The sequence below is a fragment of the Schistocerca americana genome, chromosome 8 (genome assembly GCF_021461395.2).
Source record: "Schistocerca americana isolate TAMUIC-IGC-003095 chromosome 8, iqSchAmer2.1, whole genome shotgun sequence".
In the NCBI taxonomy this organism is placed as follows: domain Eukaryota; kingdom Metazoa; phylum Arthropoda; class Insecta; order Orthoptera; family Acrididae; genus Schistocerca; species Schistocerca americana.
In genome coordinates this window covers 504736923-504759755 of record NC_060126.1, presented here as the reverse complement: position 1 = coordinate 504759755, position 22833 = coordinate 504736923, and the positions used below count along the sequence as shown (strand labels likewise).

The following is a 22833-nucleotide window of genomic DNA, read 5'->3' as shown; positions in this document are numbered from 1 at the left end:
GGGAGAGGCCAGGTTTAATGTTTCGCATGCTTCTCAAAACCCAACAATCTTGGACTCCCCATTGTAGCTGGGCTCCTGGTGACAGAATCTCTCCTCTTATCAACCAAGATTTCCAACCAGTATCCCATAGTGCGGTCTCTCATATTAAAGATACGAACCACTTCATTCATTGACTGTTGACCATCCTTAGCCCACGACCATCTGGATTCCTACTTGTCACTGTTGTACCACCTTCGTATCCACCAACATCCCCCATGCAAGTGGGTTTGCTGCTGTTAAACACTACCTGTACCAATGTCCTTCTGACTCCAAACCTATCACATCTTTCCTTACACATTATTTCCATCCTCACAAATAACTACTTCTCCTTTAAGGGGAAGATATATAAACAAATTCGCAGCACAGCCATTGATACCCACATGGTACTATCCTACGCGAATCTGTTGATGGATACTTTAAACAAAACCTTCCAGGCCTCCCAACACTATGTCTTGTTCAGGTTGACTAATGATATCTAAGAGATCTGGAGCCAAGACCATTAAACACTAGGCTCATTCCTCCACAGCTTTAATACCTTTTCTTGGGTTCATTTCACCTGGTCCTCCTCAGCCCAGTATGCGACCTTCCTGTACATTGACCTCCACCTCTGTCATGGCTACATCAGCACTTTTCTCCATATCAGGCCCATCAGCTATCAACATTACCAGCACTATGACAGCCGTCATCAGTGATGAAAATTCCTTTGCCCAATATGCTGCAGGTCTCATTAAAACCTTCACATACAGGCACTATCACTCAAAGCTAATTAGCAAATGTATTCCCTGCATCCCCCCCCCATGAACCATGGACCTTGCCGTTGGTGGGGAGGCTTCCGTGCCTCAGCGATACAGATAGCCGTACCGTAGGTGCAACCACAACGGAGGGGTATCTGTTGAGAGGCCAGACAAACGTGTGGTTCCTGAAGAGGGGCAGCAGCCTTTTCAGAAGTTGCAAGGGCAACAGTCTGGATGATTGACTGATCTGGCCTTGTAACAATAACCAAAACGGCCTTGCTGTGCTGGTACTGCGAACGGCTGAAAGCAAGGGGAAACTACGGCCGTAATTTTTCCCGAGGGCATGCAGCTTTTACTGTATGATTAAATGATGATGGCGTCCTCTTGGGTAAAATATTCCGGAGGTAAAATAGTCCCCCATTCGGATCTCCGGGCGGGGACTACTCAAGAGGATGTCGTTATCAGGAGAAAGAAAACTGGCGTTCTACGGATCGGAGCATGGAATGTCAGATCCCTTAATCGGGCAGGTAGGTTAGAAAATTTAAAAAGGGAAATGGATAGGTTAAAGTTAGATATAGTGGGAATTAGTGAAGTTCGGTGGCAGGAGGAACAAGACTTCTGGTCAGGTGACTACAGGGTTATAAACACAAAGTCAAATAGGGGTAATGCAGGAGTAGGTTTAATAATGAATAGGAAAATAGGAATGCGGGTAAGCTACTACAAACAGCATAGTGAACGCATTATTGTGGCCAAGATAGACACGAAGCCCATGCCTACTACAGTAGTACAAGTTTATATGCCAACTAGCTCTGCAGATGACGAAGAAATTGAAGAAATGTATGATGAAATAAAAGAAATTATTCAGATAGTGAAGGGAGACGAAAATTTAATAGTCATGGGTGACTGGAATTCGAGTGTAGGAAAAGGGAGAGAAGGAAACGTAGTAGGTGAATATGGATTGGGGCTAAGAAATGAAAGAGGAAGCCACCTGGTAGAATTTTGCACAGAGCACAACTTAATCATAGCTAACACTTGGTTTAATAATCATGATAGAAGGTTGTATACGTGGAAGAACCCTGGAGATACTAAAAGGTATCAGATAGATTATATAATGGTAAGACAGAGATTTAGGAACCAGGTTTTAAATTGTAAGACATTTCCAGGGGCAGATGTGGACTCTGACCACAATCTATTGGTTATGACCAGTAGATTAAAACTGAAGAAACTGCAAAAAGGTGGGAATTTAAGGAGATGGGACCTGGATAAACTGAAAGAACCAGAGGTTGTACAGAGTTTCAGGGAGAGCATAAGGGAACAATTGGCAGGAATGGGGGAAAGAAATACAGTAGAAGAAGAATGGGTAGCTTTGAGGGATGAAGTAGTGAAGGCAGCAGAGGATCAAGTAGGTAAAAAGACGAGGGCTAGTAGAAATCCTTGGGTAACAGAAGAAATATTGAATTTAACTGATGAAAGGAGAAAATATAAAAATGCAGTAAATGAAGCAGGCAAAAAGGAGTACAAACGTCTCAAAAATGAGATCGACAGGAAGTGCAAAGTGGCTAAGCAGCGATGGCTAGAGGACAAATGTAAGGATGTAGAGGCTTATCTCACTAGGGTAAGATAGATACTGCCTACAGGAAAATTAAAGAGACCTTTGGAGATAAGAGAACCACTTGTATGAATATCAAGAGCTCAGATGGCAACCCAGTTCTAAGCAAAGAAGGGAAGGCAGAAAGGTGGAAGGAGTATATAGAGGGTCTATACAAGGGCGATGCACTTGAGGACAATATTATGGAAATGGAAGAGGATGTAGATGAAGATGAAATGGGAGATACGATACTGCGTGAAGAGTTTGACAGAGCACTGAAAGACCTGAGTCGAAACAAGGCCCCCGGAGTAGACAACATTCCATTGGAACTACTGACGGCCTTGGGAGAGCCAGTCCTGACAAAACTCTACCATCTGGTGAGCAAGATGTATGAGACAGGCGAAATACCCTCAGACTTCAAGAAGAATATAATAATTCCAATCCCAAAGAAAGCAGGTGTTGACAGGTGTGAAAATTACCGAACAATCAGTTTAATAAGTCACAGCTGCAAAATACTAACTCGAATTCTTTACAGACGAATGGAAAAACTAGTAGAAGCCGACCTTGGGGAAGATCAGTTTGGATTCCGTAGAAATACTGGAACACGTGAGGCAATACTGACCTTACGACTTATCTTAGAAGAAAGATTAAGGAAAGGCAAACCTACGTTTCTAGCATTTGTAGACTTAGAGAAAGCTTTTGACAATGTTGACTGGAATACTCTCTTTCAAATTCTAAAGGTGGCAGGGGTAAAATACAGGGAGCGAAAGGCTATTTACAATTTGTACAGAAACCAGATGGCAGTTATAAGAGTCGAGGGACAAGAAAGGGAAGCAGTGGTTGGGAAGGGAGTAAGACAGGGTTGTAGCCTCTCCCCAATGTTATTCAATCTGTATATTGAGCAAGCAGTAAAGGAAACAAAAGAAAAATTCGGAGTAGGTATTAAAATCCATGGAGAAGAAATAAAAATGTTGAGGTTCGCCGATGACATTGTAATTCTGTCAGAGACAGCAAAGGACTTGGAAGACCAGTTGAACGGAATGGATGGTGTCTTGAAGGGAGGATATAAGATGAACATCAACAAAAGCAAAACGAGGATAATGGAATGTAGTCGAATGAAGTCGGGTGATGTTGAGGGTATTAGATTAGGAAATGAGACACTTAAAGTAGTAAAGGAGTTTTGCTATTTGGGGAGCAAAATAACTGATGATGGTCGAAGTAGAGAGGATATAAAATGTAGACTGGCAATGGCAAGGAAAGCGTTTCTGAAGAAGAGAAATTTGTTAACATCAAGTATAGATTTAAGTGTCAGGAAGTTATTTCTGAAAGTATTTGTATGGAGTGTAGCCATGTATGGAAGTGAAACATGGACGGTAAATAGTTTGGACAAGAAGAGAATAGAAGCTTTTGAAATGTGGTGCTACAGCAGAATGCTGAAGATCTGACGGGTAGATCACGTAACTAATGAGGAAGTATTGAATAGGATTGGGGAGAAGAGAAGTTTGTGGCACAACTTGACCAGAAGAAGGGATCGGTTGGTAGGACATGTTCTGAGACATCAAGGGATCACCAATTTAGTATTGGAGGGCAGCGTGGAGGGTAAAAATCGTAGGGGGAGGCCAAGAGATGAATATACTAAGCAGATTCAGAAGGATGTAGGTTGCAGTAGGTACTGGGAGATGAAGAAGCTTGCACAGGATAGAGTAGCATGGAGAGCTGCATCAAACCAGTCTCAGGACTGAAGACCACAACAACAACAACATTCCCTACATCATGTTTATAGCCCCTGCTAGGGGTAGTGTCTGTGGATAGCAATCAAAATGTCCTGGGTTCCATGTTGGACCCACCCTCTGCTTAAATTTCGAATAAAAGCATCTACAATTGCAGCCAGAGACTTCTGGTGTGCGGAGTCACCCTCATTCTGCCAACAAGCCTCATGCCTTTGGTGTGGGAAACTGCTCCTAAAAGACAAAAGACTCATGTATGACCAACAGCATGAGGATGCAGAAAGTAATGCAAGCCACTGCGTTAAAACATGGATCCACAGGACATGTGGCCTATAAATGAAAAAGTGTGTCATGATGATCCCTCCATTAGCAAAAAATTTGATCTCTGGGAGGGGACTGTGGGGGGAGGAAGGGGGGGAAGTAGCCATGAGGAAAAAACTGAACAATCAGCAAAAACATTCTACAAGTTGAATGTGAGAAATTTGAATGTGGTAGGTAAGCAAGCCAGAAACTCTGAAAAGGGAAATAGGAAGTTCCAATCTAGCTATAGTGGAGGCAGATTGAAATGAAATGGAAAGAAGATAAGGATTTCTACTCAGCAGGATGTAGGATCATATCAACAGCAGCAGAAAATTGTATGACTGGAGCAGGTTCATTATAAATAGGAAGGTATGGCAGACAGTGAGTTACTGTGAACAGTTCAGTGATAAGTTTGTTCTCATCAGAATCAGCAGCAAATCAACACCAAAAACAATAGTTCGGGTGTATGTGCCAGTGTCACAAGCAGAAAGTGAAGAGATTACAGAAGTGTAGGAGGATATTGAATGGGTAATTCTCTATGTAAAGAGAAATGATAATTTAACAGTAGAGGATGACTGGAATGTGGTAATAGAGGAAGGAATACAAGACACAGGTACATGAGATATGGGCTTGATAGTAGGAATCAGAAAAGAGAAAGACTAGTTGAGTTCTGCAACAAATTTTGGTTAGTAGTGGTGAATATATTGTTCGAAAATAATGAGGAGGCATACTTTGAAAAAGCCCAGAGACACCGTAAGATCCCAGCTGGATTACATCATGGTCAGACAGAGATACCAATATCAGATATTGGACTGTAAGGTGTATCTAGAAGCAGATGTAGGCTTGAATAACAGTTTAGGAATGACAAATAGTTTAAGAGAATCCTCTGGGAGAATTAATGCGGGAATAAGTGGGATATTGAAGTACTGAGAAATGATGAAATGCTTTTGAGGCTCTCTAAAGCTGTAGATACTGCAATAAAGAATACTATAGTAGGTGGTTCAGTTGAAGTGGAATTAACATCTCTAAAAAGGAAAATCACAGAAGTTGGACAAAGTAACTGAAGAAACCTTAGGTAACTTAAATTCATTGACGAAATAAGGAAGTACAAAAATTTTCAGGAAAAGACAGGAATATGAGACATAGGGATTAAATAAAAAGAAAGTGCAGGGAAGCCAAGATGAAATGGTTGAATGAAAAAATGCAAAGAAATGGTTGTCAGAAGGACTGATCCAGCATATACAAAAGTCAACACAGCCTTTGGTGGAATTAAATGCAAATGTGTCAACATTAAGAGTTCCAATAAATTCCAATACTGAATGCATAGTAGTGGCAGATAACTCATCATCATTATCAGCCAATTCAATCATTAAATGATGTGGCCTCTTTGAGTCATGGATTCAGGTAGGCTTTCAGCAGTCCTCTCCAAGTGGAATGGTCTTGGGCAGTTCTCTGCCAGGTGCTACTAACGATCTCCTTGATATATTTGTCCCATCTGTCCGATGGTCTTCCTCTAGGCCTCCGATGCTCTCTTTGACTCCACTCCAGTACTAGCTACTTTGTCCACCTGCTGTCTTATCTCCTTGCGATGTAGCCAGCCCACTGCCATTTCAAGGAGCGTATTGTCTCTAAGACGTTCTTAACCTTCGTGACAGACCGGATGTCATCTGCCCTTTTCCTGCCCTTTCCTGTACAGCCCAGCATTGATCTTTCCATGGCTCTCTGTGTTGCCCTAACTTTCCCTTTTGTAAATGAGTTCAGTGTCCATGTCTCACAACCAAATGTCAGCACAGGAAGAATGCATAGATCAAATACTATTTTCTTCAGATTTACTGGCATTTTTTATCTGAATACTGTTGAATTCATCCCAAATTCTTGCCAGCCAAGCTTGATGCACCGATAGATTTCTGGCCTTACATCTCCTTTCATATTTATAATCTGGCCAAGGTAGATATATTCACTGACCTCTTCTAATGGACTGTCCTCGACTTTCACATCTCCAACTGGGACCCATTTGTTGGACATTACTTTTGTTTTGTAAAGGTTCATGTTCAAGCCAACCAACTGATGTTCTGATCTGTAACTAAGTTTTGGAGCTCTGTGAAGTCGTTGGCCAGTAAGGCAATATCATCAGCAAATCTCAAGTTGGTAAGCCTTCTTCCATTAATTTTAATTCCCTTACCTTCCCAGCTAAGCTTTGACATAGCCATTTCCAGTACAGCCAAGAACAGATAATTGGACAGTGTAAATTGAAGGTCTCTTGGAGGAGGAGGACTTGCCTGAAGACATGATAGAAGAAAAAATAAGAGTTGATGTAAATGACTTAGGATGTCCTTTATTAGAGTCACAGTGTAACCGAGCTTTGTGAAACTTAGTCAAGTAAGGCAGAAGCAACAGATTACATTCCATCAGAATGGTTTCAGAAAATCATTGGGTGGTGGAGGCAGGGAGCGGCAACCAAATATCAAATATGCAAGTTGGTGTGTAGACTGTGAGACCGAAGATGTAATATCAGACTTCTGGAAAAATATCCACACAGTTCAGAAGAAAGTAATGGGAGATAAGTGTGAGAACTATCACAAATCAGCTTAACATCTCATGCATCAAAGTTGCCGATAAAAATAATATACAGAAGAAAGGAAAAGAAAATTCAGGAGCTGCTAGATGACGATCAGTTTAGGAAAGGTAAGGACACCAGAGAGGCAATTCTGATGATGTGCTTATTAATGAAGGCAACAACTAAGTAAAATAAAGACATGTCCACTGGACTGGTTGACCTAGAGAAAGTGTTCAACAATATAAAATGGTGTAAGATGTTTGCAATTCTGAGAAAAAAATGAGAAAGCTAGAGAGAAAGAGGGAAAATATACAATATCTACAAGAGCCAAGAGAGAATGGTAAGATTGGAAGACAAAGAAGGAAGTGCTTGGATTAAAAAGTGTGTAATACAGTGATAATGTCCTTCATCCCTATTGTTAAATCTATACATTGAAGAAGCAATGATGGAAATAGAAAAAAGGTTCAAGAGCGGGATTAAAATTAAGGATGAGACGATAACAATGATAAGATTCACTGATGACATTGCTAACCTCAGTGACTGTGAAGAAGAATTACAGGACATGTTCAATGGAATGAACAGTCTAATCAGTGCGGTTATGGGTTGAGAGTAAACTTAAGAAACATGAAAGTAATGAGGTGTAACAGAAATGAGATTAGGGACAAACTTATCAAAACTGGTGGCTGTAGGTGAACTTAAGGAATTCTTCTACCTTGGAAAAAAAGAACACATCATAGACGAAGCAATAAAGATGTAAAAAGTAGACTAAGGCCGTAGATGAACTTAAGGAATTCTTCTACCTTGGAAAAAAACACATCATAGATGAAGCAAGAAAGACGTAAAAAGCAGACTAGTACAGCTAAGGGAGTTTTCCTGGCTAAAAGAAGCCTTAACTTGAGGAAGAAATTTCTGAGAATGTACACACGCAGCACAGTATTTTATGTTAATGTATCATGGACTGTGGGAACACTGGATGAGAAAAGAAATAAAGCATTTAAGATGTGGTGCTAAAGAAGGGTGTTGGAAATTTGGTGAACTGATGTAATGAGGCAATTCTCCACAGAATCAATGAAGAAAGGAACGGATGGAAAACACTGACAAGAAGATGGGACAGGATGATAGGACACATGTTAAGACATCAGAGAATATCATCTGTGGCACTAGAAGGAGCTGTAGAGAAGACAGAGGTTGGCATACACATAATAAATAATTGAGGGCGTAGGGTTAAAGTGCTGATCTGACACAACGAGGTTGGCACAAGAGAGGAATTAATGGCAGGTCACATCAAACCAATCAGCAGACTGATGACTAAAAGAAAGAAAAATATCCTCACGGCCCTACAATCCTCCCACCATACCCAAGAACCAACTGCTCCACCCAGTTTCATCTTGGTCTGGGGCAGGGCTTTAACTATGTATTATCATGGTCAGAAATGAGGGACTTCCCACGCAAAATACTTCCTATCCTTTCTAAAGTGGTATTCTGCTGCCCACCCTACCTGTATGTCCTGGTTCATCCTATGCCACACCAACTCCCAATCCTTTGCTACATGGGTCATATCACTGCCGAATACCCCAGTACAAGACCCGTCCCATTCAGTCACCTAGCTCATCTTACTCCAGTCCTGTCACAGGCTTATCGTATATCATTAGTGGCAGGACCACCTGTGAAAAACTGTGGCCAAGAGTGGAGTTGACCACCAAGTGATGGAATGTGTAGTTGAGCACTATGTGGTTGATTTCAGTATTGCCCATACAATCTGGATCCTCCCCCAAAGTACCAGCTTTTTTGAACTACATAGATAGGAGTTATCTTTGCAAAAGTGCTTTATTCCCTTAATCCTCCTGGCCTCAATCTCCCTATTCCCTGCCCCACTCTCTCTTCCACACAGTTTCCCCTTCCTCTTTTTGTCACCACATCCTAGCCCATTGCCCTTACAACATCATCATCATCAAACACTTTCCTCTATTGTGCACATGCAGCCTCCGAGCTGTCAGTCACTGTTCCCCAACCCTCACTCCTGCTCCTTGCTCATCTTTTCTCCCCTTGCTCACTCCGCCCAACACAACCCCTCACCTCAGTATACCTGTATGACTACAGTACTGACATTATGCAGTCCTAACTCAAAAAAGTATTTGTCCACAAGGTAATGAAGTTTCGACATTTTGATGACTCAGTGCCTCTACTTTCCAGTGAGTTGTTACCTTTACTCCCAAGTTATTTACATTCTTCCAGAACTTCTCATACCATATTTAAAACCATGACCTTTGTGCAGCTTGTTAGAACATTCTCTATAAAAAGCTTGCCTGTAATTCCCATCTCCAATGTTACATTTTTAGTTCTTCTCTCAATACAAACAGGCAACTTGTGATACATCACGGAGGTTTACATTTGTATGAACATTATGTTATGTTATAAAGATTGTCAGAATTCTTTAGCTGACAATGGTTACAAAAATTTGTTTAGTCCAACCAGATTGTATAACGAAATCCCTACAGACTATCTTTAATTTGTCAAAGTAGTTCACGGGTGAACTGCCGGGTGTCAGTGTCCAACGAGCACAATATTTCATCATGTTGCAATCATCAGATGCACTGATGAACTGACTGATGGTAGCATCCCTAGCCTGACTGTTCCTGCTGACCCCTTGTTCCGTCCCACGTTCACGGCTAGATGTGCACACTAGTGGCACCTCTGCTGTTCCTTTGCCTGCCCCCAAAGTCTGTTCGTTGTCTAGTATCTCATTCCTCTTCTTGACCATTCTAATGGTGGGGGTCCCATGCCTTGATAAGTATGTATCCGCTATCACAATTTGTGAGCAGTTCCTTTACTCAAATCTCAGTAGATTCCTTAATGACACAGTCCCAGAATTTGGATATCTGTGTCAGAACCTTGGTGTAGTTACAGTCCATACCATGCAATTCCCTCACGCAATATTCTGCTGCAGTCTGGTGAGGTACTGGTGTTCTCTGCAAAAATCTTTGACAGTATGTGCTGTCTGACTCCACGTAAGTCTTACCACACTGGCAGGGTATCTGACAGACTTTGTATTTCTGTAGTCCAAGGTCACACTAACAACTAGTGCATGGGTTTTGGCTGGTGGGCACAGAAGACTGTCTCCACTTGGTGTTTCAGCAGGAAAGGAAGGAAACAGCTGATCAGACAGAGAGGGGGAGGAGATAGAAGTGTGGCAGTCAGTTCATCAATGCACCTGATGATGGCAATGTGGTCATTTGCCGGAATGTTGTGCCCATTGGACACCGACATCCAACAGTTAGCCCTAAACAATTTTGGCATGAGGTATGTCGGGAGAAGCTGAAGAATCATATCTTCAGTTTGTTTGGCTGTTATTCAAAGCAAATCTGTTATTTTCCCATTGGCAAAAAGTGGATATCTATAATTACTAAGTACCTTAACCAGCTACACTTGGAACCTCCAGGTGTCACTATTTTAAGGCCAATTGTACATTTTACTAATTCCATCACCTTCTCTTGCTTTGACCTTGCCTGCACTACATATACCTTCTTGAAATGCAGCTAAATACTTTGTTCAGTAATGCTGTGTCATCACAAATGCAGTTCCACTATTCATCCATTGTTACATGGACAAAATCATTTCTCCATCAAAAGTGTCATTTTTCAATATAGGACAGTAATATACAACACTATACACAACAATTTTTAACTGCATATACTCTCTTTGTGCAAACAAGACAGCAAAAATAGCTTATAAAAGCTTATTGGTCTCCTTAGGTCTTAAATTATCACAGTATGTAAAATAGGAAAAATGAAATCAAAATTTTATAAGCAATGAGTTTGTATCTTTTATCCATTTCTACTATGAACTTGTACATTTACACATGCCACTCACATTAATGTGGATATTGCCTACGTTCAACATCACCGTGTAATAAGCACTCACAGATGGTAGGTAGCAACACTAGGAATGGAGGGTGTCTAAAGCATTTCAGGGATGACGCAGAAAACAGTGCAGTCATCGCGTAATGAGGAAACAGTGTGATTAATCTGACAGTCAAAAGGGCATGATTATTGCTTCCAGGCAAAAGGTGGAAGCATTTCCAAGATGACTCAGTTTGTAAACTGTTTGCATGCTGTCATGGTTAAGGAGTACCACAAATGGCAAAATGGTGCTATCCAAAACTAGCACTGCGGCAACTGTGGTGCACCGCGGGCCATAGATGGCAGGGCTGAATGACAGTTCTGGACATGTGTACTGGTGAATAGACCTGCAACTGTTCAGTGAACATTGTTGCATATGGGCCTTAGCAGGTACCTGGTTCATGCACCCATGCTGACTGCTGTTCATCACTGACGAAGGCTGGAATCTGCCTGCAAATACAACAAATGGATGTCCACTCTGTGGCAACAGGAGGCCTTTCCAGGTGAATTTAATTTTATGCTCCGTCGGAGAGATGGCCATTGGCTTGAAGTGTGTGAAATGTCTGAAGGCAAACACCCTGCAAGAATCGTTGGAAGGTGTACGATCCTCAAATGAGAACCCTAGCACAGCTGGCCATGGCACTGGAGTTGCCATGGCTTCACATCCCTCTCAGTACCTTCCAGAACCTCACTGACAGTCTTCACACACATCCTGCGGTGGTCCACACTGAAAAAGGTGATTATTCAGACTGTCGACAGGTGCTTACTTTAGTATGAGTGGACTGTGTATGAAGTCAGAAAACATCACACAAAAGTTTAGTTTCAAATTCATCAGTATCCATGAAATACACTTATTTAGTGTTGGCACCAAAGAAGAATTCATTAGCTCAATAAATATTTTATGGGACCTATGCTTAGTATCCACTTACCACTAATCATTGCCATTCTATGTGTAAGTCCTTTTTCCTTCTAAACTTTCATCTCCATCTTTTTTCCCCGTAGCTGCAGGTCTTTATAATTGTAACCTTAATGCCTGTCCCTGTCCTCTCTCATTAGAAATGACATGATAAGCATCAACACTTTATTCCATATTCCTTGTTTTTAAAGGATTCTGTTTTAGATTTTCTTGTAACACCACATAACATAAACTGATAATGTCTCTCTTCCTCACTAGAACTCTGTATGTAAACTTAGCAAAAAATGTGCTGTAGGGTTCAAGACACCAGATTTAAGTTCATGAGAGACATGGCTCAAATCTATGGCCATCCTAATTTAGATTTTGCTTTGGTTCTCTAAATCACACAGTACTAAGAAAGTGTGCTGAGCATGAGAGTATCTTGTAATGAAAAATGTACTGCTGCAATATTTGGCCTCTGTCAGCAACAAACATGACGTATTTCACAGTGCTGAATGAATTGAATACATATAATAGCATTATCAGTTCATGTTTAATGTTGTCTCCAGTTTTAAAAAAACTCACTTTCAAAATCTCTGGTGCACAAAACAAAGTTTTCCTTCTGTACTGTTAATGTAATGTGTAGTCACTCCCATGTAGTTCATTTTGCTATGCGACTGTTAGTGCCCCTCCTATGTGTCTGAAATCATTCCTCATGTCTCTGGATGCAGCTCCACACAGACAATTGGCAGTTTTTTTATATCCAGTGTAAGAATACATACTTTTACACACAAAGCTAGCCACTATATCTTTGATTCTCTCATTGCCCTGAAATATACAAGCAAATTTCTTCAAATCTGGAAATATCTATTTGACTTCAATCAATAATGTGAAATCACCTTGTTTCACCTTACATGAAATTATATCCACGGTGTGCCTTTTATTAAAGCACTCTCACTGATGCTTACTCTGAAACATTCATTATGTGGCCTCTCAGTCACTACAAAGTATAAAGGCAGCAGAAACTTGGCAACTCACATATCTCACATCATCCAGAAGATGCTTCACAGACTGCATGAAAAATAAGGTTGTGGCAATGCATATTCACTAGTTGCAGGTCCATTGCAAGCTGCTAAAATGGTTGTAGCCAAAATTTAAGGATGAAAAAAGACTTCCACTTTATCTGGACCTTGCAAACATTCAAAGAATGCTCACTGACTTAAAGTTTCAGTTAACATTACAACAGATGGGAGTGCTGGTTCATGCAGTCTCATTCATCGACCGCAGATAAAACAATTTGATGAAAAAGATTGATGTTTTCCTGTAATTTTTAACTAAAAAACTGTTATGATTGTGAATGTATGTAACAATGCTGACTTTTTTCTGCAAGGTAAAAATTACTGTGGATACATGCATAGTCATAGACCTCTAGCTATACACTGGTCCTTATCGTATCCTTGCCTACCAGAGCTAGAACTGCATCTACAATGATCTCGGCATTGATTCTTTGCTTACAATATTCTCAGAAACAGAATTCAAATATGAAATCCAAATATAAAATAAATACTTGTGAATGAATGTTAAGAGTTTATCTAGTAGATTTATTTATCATGCCTCATCATTCATAATTCCCACCAGCAATCTGCCCATCAGAACATGTTATTGATATTTTCTGCTGATGCTCATTCTGTAATTTGAACAGCAGTTCATGTAGCATATAATGCACCTTGTACATCTACATCTATACTACAAAAGCTGCCTTACAGTGTTTGGTTGTCAACACTTCTGGTACCATTGTCTCTGTTACCCCCTCTCCCCCTGTTCTATTAAAAATGGCACATGGGGAGAACGTTTGTTGGTAAATCTATGCTTTGATTCTAATTTCTCTGATTTTGTCATTGTGATCTTTTCTTGAGATATATGGAGGAGATAGAAATACATTACCCGACTCTTCTTGGAACATACACTCCTGAAATTTCAACAACAATCCTCTGTGGTGCACAATGCCTCTTTTGTATTGCCTGCCATTGGAATTTGTTGAGCTTCTCTGTATTGCTCTTGCACCGACTAAGCAATACCATCTAGAGACTAGAGACATGCCAGTGTTAGTTGGATCCTCCCTTTTTTTTATGAATCCCACTTTGTATGGGTCCCAAACTGATGAGCAATACTCAAAAATCATTCAGACAAGCCATTTCTTTTAAGGACAAATTAAATTTCTCCCACTGAGTCTCAGCTTGTCATCAGTTTTTCCTACAATTTTTTCAATGAGGTCATTCCGTTTAAAATTGCTCTGAATGGTTACGCTTAGGTACTTTACAGAAGTTTCTGTATCCAATTATGTATTGTCAATAATGTAATCAAATGACAGTGGATCTCTTATAGCTGAGTTATTCTGAGAGAATCCAAAGATTGGGGTGCCACAGATTTGATGTACAGTATTCAAGAGTAACAAGGTAGGTATAATTTTGGACTGCGGAAAAGAAAAAGAAAGATGATTAGGGTTAACATCCTGTTGACAAGGTGGCCATCATAAATATTCTTAAAACTGTAGTGGGGAAGAAACTCAACTGTGTCCATTTCAAATGACCCATTTTGGTATTCATCTTAACTGGTTTAGGCAAACCACAGAGGATTGCTGTTGGTATTCATCTTAACTGATTTAGACAAACCATAGAAAACGCAAATCCAGATGGGGATTTGAACCTTGCTCCTACTGAATGCAAGTCCTGTGCCATAGCAACTGCACCACACTCTTTAATATGAGGTATCTTGGCAGTTGTGTATCACATTGAAGAACATTTATGTTGAATACTTGATTGGACAGCATGGCATATGTTCATTTACCTTTATTGTGCTTTTTCTCCCTTGTTTGAATTACTTTGAGTAAATGTTTCTGGTTAAAAATTGCAGCTGAATCCTTTTCTGGATATACAGATGCAAAAATGTATGGGCTGTTGCATTTTACTTTATGCGGGTTTGGAGAAAATGTTTTTGATACTCAACACATCTTCCATTGTCTCTTCACTTGCTATCACACTACTCATGCAAAATGTGACCTGCCTAACAATTCTTATGTGCTGATCATTCAACATTTAACTACAATTCTTTGATTTTAGATGTGACTGGTTTATCAAAGCCAATGAAGGCAGCTGCTGTGGAACTACGTCTTATTCAAAGCCGTCAAGATATTGAAAAGCCAGAGATCCGTGTTCGGGCCCAGGAACACTAAATAGCAATACTGTTATCAAATATTACCATGAACTGTTGCGCAAAAGATACTGCAACAGTTTTATTGCATTTTATGTTTTTTTGTAGATAGATTAGAGCTGCATAAGATGCTTAAATGTTTAACATAGCAGACAGTTTTAATGTTACACAAGCTACAAGAAGAAGTCACAAACAACAAGCACTGGTGTTAATTCTCCAACTGTGAATGCAGAAATACAACGAATGACACAGATATTTCATGTAAGTTAACTTTGACCACAAGTGTACTGTATTGGTAACAACAAATCATAAGTGATTTTACTGATAGTGGCATGTTGACTGTATTAACATACCTAATATGTATGACCCTTGTAGGTAACATCAAGTTGTGTGTCAATTGTTGTGATTTGGTCTAGGCATGTCTTGAAGTAACAAGCAGAACAACATAGGAGGGGAGGGGGGAATGGCACTGGTGTTATTAGGATAATATTAATTTGTCTTGGGTTCCTATTTGTACAATAAGTTGATGGCTGAGAATCAGTTTGAGTGTATATGTGCAATACCTATTTTAATGTTGAAACATTGAGTGGAAGTGTGCAACAAGTACTTATAAAGTATTTTGTTATTTGTTACATTACTATGAGAAGGGGTGGGGGGGAGGTCTTGAAAACAAATAAAAATGCATCTTTCGCCCTGAAGTATATTTAAAATTTATGGAAATAATTGTCTCCTCAGTAGTGAAACTAAAATGTGTTAATCTGTATCTATAATTTTTGGCAGTAGAATACTTAAATAAGTGAGCAAAACACTATCAAGTATTACATTATGTATTGTACAAAACACGAGTTGCAAATTGCATTTACTCAATATAAATGTTGCAGTAATTGAACTGAATTTTCTCTTTGCAGAATGTCACAAAGATAAACAAGCAAAATAATTACCATCAATAAAATTAAAGTTAGAAAGCAAGAGAAGAGGTAGTATATATAGAAAACACACAAACATGAGGTGTCATTTACTGATAAGAACCAAAGTGGGGGTGACTTTTCAAAAGAAGTTAAAGATAAAAGGCATGTAAATAATGGTGAGAATTAGATGAGTGCCTATCTTATAAGGAGGTGATCAAAAAGTTACCATTCAAAGGCCATACTATCCAGAATTGGTAAGCCAAAGATGCAAAATCACCATGGGAGTTGAGGCAACTATCCCACCAATGCACCAGGTTCAGGATACTGTTTGGTATTCATAAAACATCTTGTCCTGCTGAGTGAAAAGGTCTGTAGCTCCCTGTTACACATCCTTATCTGACAGGAATTGCTGACCCTTCAGGCCTTTTTTTAAGGTACGAAAGGCATGATAATCACGTGGGGAGAGATCGCGACTATAGTGCAGGTGCTCGAGTGTCTCCCACTCAAATTGGCTTAACGTCTGCATTACAACATTTGCGATATGGGAATGTGCGATATCATGAAGCAGCAGCAGCCCTTGTCATGCACTATTCTGCAACAGTGTATTTTGACAGATATGCTGCCCTATACACGTTCTTCGTTCCCCAATGGATGTCTACCAGTGTTTGTCCTTTGGCAGCCAAGAAAAGAATAATAGCATATTGGTTGTGGTTGAACAGATTTGGTAATACATCACCATAGTTCACGTTTCTGCATTTACTGCACGAATGTTGGAAAGGCACAAATACTATGCTATCCATTGCCTACGTGTTGGCGCTAATATACCTGTACCAGAGTTGTGCTATATTGCGTGTATGCTACACCAATGCCCTCAAATAAAACTTTTTGATCACCTCTTATATATTTATCAACAGCACAGGGGCAAACAATACAATTTGTAGCAATATTCTGTATAGATGCATTATATACAGCAAACAGTGCATTATGGTTACTGTTTAGGTACGTAGAAATAGTAGAAGCCTGTAACAGAAACAAAATGTGTGTTTCCAGTACTTATTGTTTCGAGTTGATATTTCTGCCATTTCATTTAATGTGTGGTATGTTATTTCTGGAGAGAGAGAGAAAAAGCTTTGTGCATGAGCACAGTTTCACTGTTATTAAAGCTAGGCTAAATCAAAATGTAGCTCTACTACAATAATTACAAAATTGTTTTCCCATTCTACAAGTTGGAGCAATGACCACTGACCATAAAACATCAATAAGAGAGGCATGAATCATGGAAAGAATAAAATTCTCCCTTGGTAGTTTATCTGGTAACCATGCAACCAGTCACTTTTTTACGGTTTATTCAACCATGAACATGTTTTCAAGCCACTGCAGGCTCATCATCAGATGGAGATGTTACAAGAACATTTATTTCATGGACCAACTGTAGCTAGATGCAGTGCAGATGTTGCTGTGGAAATGACAGAAATTCAGTAAGTGGTGAAGAAACGTTTATGGACCCGAAAGTATTTTATGTTTTAGGTACTTACAGTGCATTGCCTTGTGGTATCACACCACAAGGCAATGCACTGTAAGTATCTAAAACATAAAATGCTTTTGGGTTCATAAACATTTGGTCACCGATCACTTAAATTTCTGTCATTTGCACCACCAGCACTAGCACTGAATCTAGCTACACTTGGTCCACAACATAATGCTCTTGTAACATCTCCATCTGATGATGAGCCTGCAGTTGCTCGAAAACATGTTCATGGTTGAATAAATTGTAAAAAAGTGACAGGTTGCATATTTATTACCAGATAAGTTGCCAATTGAAATCACAGTTGCAGTTTGTCATCCACAATGGATATACTGAAATTCACCCTTTTATGCTGCAATTACGAATACTGGTTTCCATTAGGCTATGTTGACAATCAATGTCTACAAATAGGGAATTTTAAAATCTGCCTATCTGATAAGTTAACATTGTAAATGCTCCGTATGAAAATGTCTTCTTGTGAGCTAATTGCTTAATCTTCAACAATAATTTATATTGTTTCCTGCTATGCCTTTTCGACATGGAACCATGAAATTGTTCTAGCATTTGCATGCAAGAGTACAGAAAACAGACCCTCACAAAAAGAACCTGTTTGGCTGCTGTGTACAAAGCAGCCCTGTAGCCATACTGTTTCACTGTTCTGGAGCCAGAGGCAGAGCTCAAATTGAATACTGTGGCCCATACCTTCCTTTGAGACTTAATTCAGGGAATCAAAATAAGCAGATGCAAGAAGAGGGCAAAGAAAGCTTGAAACAAATTCTCTAAATCGCGAGAAAACATTGAATAGAGTAAGAAGTATGTCTTTATTATTGATTAAATTTAAACTATTTGACTTATGTGATTTCATTCAAATGCATCATGCTACTTACATGCTAGTGGCAAAAATTACTGTGATTAGTCTTAAAGTAAAGACTTCTTGTCAAAAATTAAAAACTAGTACTTAAGGTACATAAAAAGGTGTGTGCTTGTGTGTGTGTTTGATTTTTTTGTACAGTATTAACTAAAGAAAGAACAATTTCACCTGTTCTTTTTTCTCTTTACTTAAAAAAAGGAGTGTTGTTTAATCCTTGATGATTGAAATTTGTGTATGAAAGTTTGGCATGTGTATGCACGCATATATATGTTTTTGTGTTTTTTTTTAATAGTTGAAAGAGAAGTGTAAAACTGAAATAAAATGACAAACAAATGATTCACAGTTCAGGAACATTAACTGAAAATCAGTATTGCATTGAAGGTACATTGTCTTCCATACTTAATGTGCAGGGTACAATTATATGTATTCATGTTCTAGCCATAAGAAGGAATGTTTGCAACTGAATTATGTGCAAGGTTTGATGTGAAGCGTACTTTATGGGCCCACATTTTCTGCAATATAATACTGGTTTGTAATTTATTGAGATATAAACTGAAAAAGAAAACTGAGTAAGTACCTGAAAAACAATGCTAAGATTTATAACTTTTTTGAGGTGAATAGTTGCTTTACTTACTGTTGAATGTCTGATCTATAGGATTTCAAGAGGATTATGTATGTGTGGAGGACATGTAAACAAACTAAAGAATTTAATGTAGCAGAATACAGAATTACTACAGTGTGTGTATGTATGATAATATAAAATAGACAGTGTGGAGAAGTGACTGTATGAGAAAGGAATCTGTCCTAGAATTAATACAAAAATTATGAGCAGTGAAATAATTCCAGAGACCTAATCATGATAAGCACAATTTGAGAGAGAATCATGTGTAGATAATCAGTAAAAGAATTGTGTCTTTATTAAGCTTTATTATAAATCACACTAAAAATTGTATATCAGCTGGCTACAATATTTGTATTTCTGCTAAGTCAGTCTAACTATTGAACATAATGAAAGCAGTTTATGGTTAGGGGTTTGGTCCACTGTAACTTATTGCCCAACCAAGTGAAGTGTTAACCTGTCTATTCAGCAACAAAACATGCTGACATTTTAAGCACACGCCACAACTTGATCAGGCTAGTTGAAGCATTGTATTTACAAAACTTGTCAGTGCATGTGTAAAAAATACAATGAAAAATGGTATGTTCATTCAAAGAATTACATAATTTTACAGAAAGCATTCAAAGCCGCATTAGCATATGGAGGAAATTGAGATAGAATATTAAACCCTCTGAGTGCTCCACGAAGATGGTAATGTTAGTGCTGTTGTGTGTGGATATCTATGGGAAGTGTAGTTTACCCTAAAAAATATGAATAACTGACTAAACAGGTCAATCAGTGCTACAGCAATGAAAAATATTAAATATATCCTTTCTCGTAGCAAGGAGAGCTGAGGACAAAAATGGGGAAAAACAAAAATAAGTATAAGATACAAAATGTCCTCTTCAGTTTTAAATTTATTTTATTACCCAATGAAGGAACTTTCTGATATTCTGAGATTTGGTGGTGGTTTTTTTTTTCCATCAAATCAACATAAAGTTCAGAACTTGGGTAATCAGGACGTGGCTGGACAAAATATTCAGTGAGGTGACTATCACATAAGAATTCATAGATACAAAATGCAGTTACCGATGAAAGTATTGATCTAGTGCATAAGTTCATAGTGTTGTTCCCAAATTTTAAAAAACACAGCAGATACTTCAGTCATCAATAATATATTCTCCTTCACTATTTACAACAGTCTGCCAATGCTGGGGTAATGTTTCTATTCCATGACTGTAGAAATCATGTGGTTGTGAGGCGAAGAACTCGTCAAGCCATGTTCAGAGCGCATTTTCATCCAGAAAGAAATCTCCTGAAGATTGTTCAATAGAGTGTGGAAAAAGTGAAAATATGAGGTTGGTGCAGAATGACTTCCCAACCCAACTCCAGTATAGTTTTTTTGTCAGTGTAGCAGTGTCACTTCACACAGTTTTCCTGGTTGTTCTTGGACTGCATTTATGGCAACTGCCCCCACACTGGCCAATAGGCAATTCTTCTGTTGCACTGCTTTCAGCAGTCAGTGCTATTCGACACTCTACGTAGCTATTCAGATAATTAAAGATCTAATTATTTTGTTTGTTATATATGACTTCCTGTGTCTGAAATGTCGGAAGTAATGTGTAACATGTCATCAAATGAGTTGCCATCATAAAGCTGGCTCTACATAAAATTTCATTAGTTGCATTTTACACAACTGCCATTGTATTTGGACCAGAAACCCTTCAGTTCCTAACTTACATGATGGAGACCTCATGGTGATTGCAACTAAAGTTGTAAGGTACACATTAATACATATTGTTGCACTATTTGGACTACTTGCATTAAAGTAGTCTAGAATCCATCAACAAAAATGTCTTCCAGAAAGTCAGCCTTCCTACTGATTAATATGTTTGAAGTATTTATTTTTTTAGATAATTGTGAGAGGAGGTTGTAATTCATTATTTCAGAGATTTTACAAGTGTTATTTTCTTTAAATTTTTATTGAGAATTTTATATAAGAGTACATTATTTTATAATACTGTTATTACCTCTAGTGTATTGTAAAGCTATTATTGCAAAAAAAAAAAAAAAAAAAAAAAAAAATTATCAAATGAATAAAAAGAAAAATACTGTTATCAATGCCTATGTTATAGTAAATGTATTCCCCTTCTAAAATGAGAGAACCTGTTTGCTCCAGAACATGATGCCTCAACATTACAGGCTTAAAGCCTTTCTAACTAGCTTCAGGTCTCATATGAACATTCCATATTTATGTGAAAATAGAAACCCATTCAAAAAAGAAATGAAGGGCAATAGGGTCACAGGTTATAGTCTCTTTTGAGTAAAAATAGGACAATGAGCAATGTAGAATGCTGTATTTTCCATTTAAATAAACTTTGTACAAAAATACACAGTATATAATACATCTTGTACATGGTATGTAAGAAATAAAACCAAATATTATACATTTCAAAATTTGTTTTGTAACCAACCTTCCACAATGAATATCACAATCAGGACACAAATTACACATGATGATTCCATCACGTATGATACATGCGCAGAAGACAGCTTATGATCACACTCATGTATCGCTCCCAAGCTGCTTTCAATTCAGGTTCCCTGAAAAGTCAAATGTTTCTTGGTATTACTTTTTGTGGTTTCAGAAACAAAATAATAAAAATCTGCAATTTAATGGCTACGGCGTGTACCTGGTGAATTATTATATACTGATGTGTGTCATTTGTGTTTCTCAAAACTACTATCCTACTAGATCATGATCACATTCATGTAGTTAGTGACAGTAGAAAGACAGCACTACTCTTTTCATTAGCACTGCATATAACACATATGTTTATATGCCAGAGAGTGATAGTTGATCAAATATTGACACAGCTTAAATAAAGATATCTATATTAATCTCTTCTTCCTTTTTGTACTGTGGTTATCATCATTACTGGTACTGAAAGTTTACATCATTGCCTAACTGAAGAACAATGTGATATGTAAGAGTTAAATTGCTCTCAAAGTTTTTGTTTATTTTCCTTCCCGAAGCCAAAATTAAACAAACCACTGACAGTGAGCGTGCAAGACAGAATGGCTAGCCTGTGCTTACTTTCAGCTGGCAAAATTCTTAAGACTGCTGCTAGACCCACATAAAAGAAATAATTCTAGCTTTGGGAACTATTATTACCTTTCTTGAGGAGGAAGAAGGGATAGGGTGGGGTGGTTGGAAAGGAAATGCCGGTCACACTGATGCAAGAAAGAGAGGAACCCAACTACTGTGAGGACAAGAGGAGACAAAAGACGAAGGGGTAGGTGTCAGAAAGGGTAAGGGGTCAAAGATCATACATGATAACTTCAGTATGTAGAAACACAGATGGATTAACAGAAATGAAATGTGCGATTAAGAACAAAGAGTAAGGGGAGAGGGGGAGTAAAAATCATAATCATACATAAAAAAAATAGAACAGTGGATAAGGGAGGGGGGGGGGGGGGGGGTGAGATATTATTCACTACATTACCTTCCTCTGTGCAACACCCATGACTGTTTTTCAATTTGATAAATAGGCAAGATATATAACTTTGGTATAATGTTTAGAATAACTGACTGCCAGCTATAAGGTACCCAGTCCTCACCAACTACTATGAAGAGAAAACATCGTAGTAAGACTATTCCTAGTGAAGCCTCCCTCATCCTTTTCAAGATTCATACCACAACAACAGCTGGAGGAAATTTTAACCATACATCAGTGAACAGATAAACTATAAAATATTACATGGTAAATGGGACTGAACCGCATACAAAATCTTTCTAACTGTCATCTCTCTGGAAGTTATGTATACCATCAGATTAAAAGACAAGAAAACATGGAGGCTGTTAGAGGTGGAGAACTAGCTCAAGCAGGTAAGGATTTGTCATGGGGGAGAGGAACCGCAACTGAGTCTGACCATCTTATGAAATCATTCCAACACTGCATGAACTGCTTTACAGAAAACA

At 38.6% G+C, this 22833-nt stretch overlaps 2 protein-coding genes across 6 annotated transcripts in view; one reads left to right on the top strand and one right to left on the bottom strand.

The window, feature by feature from the left end:
• Positions 1-22833, top strand: part of LOC124544907 (pyridoxal kinase) — a 127772-nt gene that overhangs the window by 86141 nt on the left and 18798 nt on the right. For 2 of the 5 annotated variants that reach the window (XR_006967575.1, XR_006967574.1), the window contains exon 7: positions 14859-15210. Coding sequence is in view for 2 of the 5 variants with exons in the window: in XM_047123640.1 (XP_046979596.1) it covers positions 14859-14971 (113 nt within the window). In the remaining 3 variants the exon portion in view is untranslated. Of the gene's footprint in view, positions 1-14858; positions 21301-22833 lie in introns of those variants that run through there. The other 3 variants (XM_047123640.1, XM_047123641.1, XR_006967573.1) reach the window with 2 other exon arrangements.
• Positions 21192-22833, bottom strand: part of LOC124544906 (acidic fibroblast growth factor intracellular-binding protein) — a 92880-nt gene continuing 91238 nt past the window's right edge. The window contains exon 8 of the mRNA XM_047123639.1: positions 21192-21455. Within this exon, the coding sequence (XP_046979595.1) occupies positions 21377-21455 (79 nt within the window). The 3' untranslated portion in view covers positions 21192-21376. The remainder of the gene's footprint in view (positions 21456-22833) is intronic.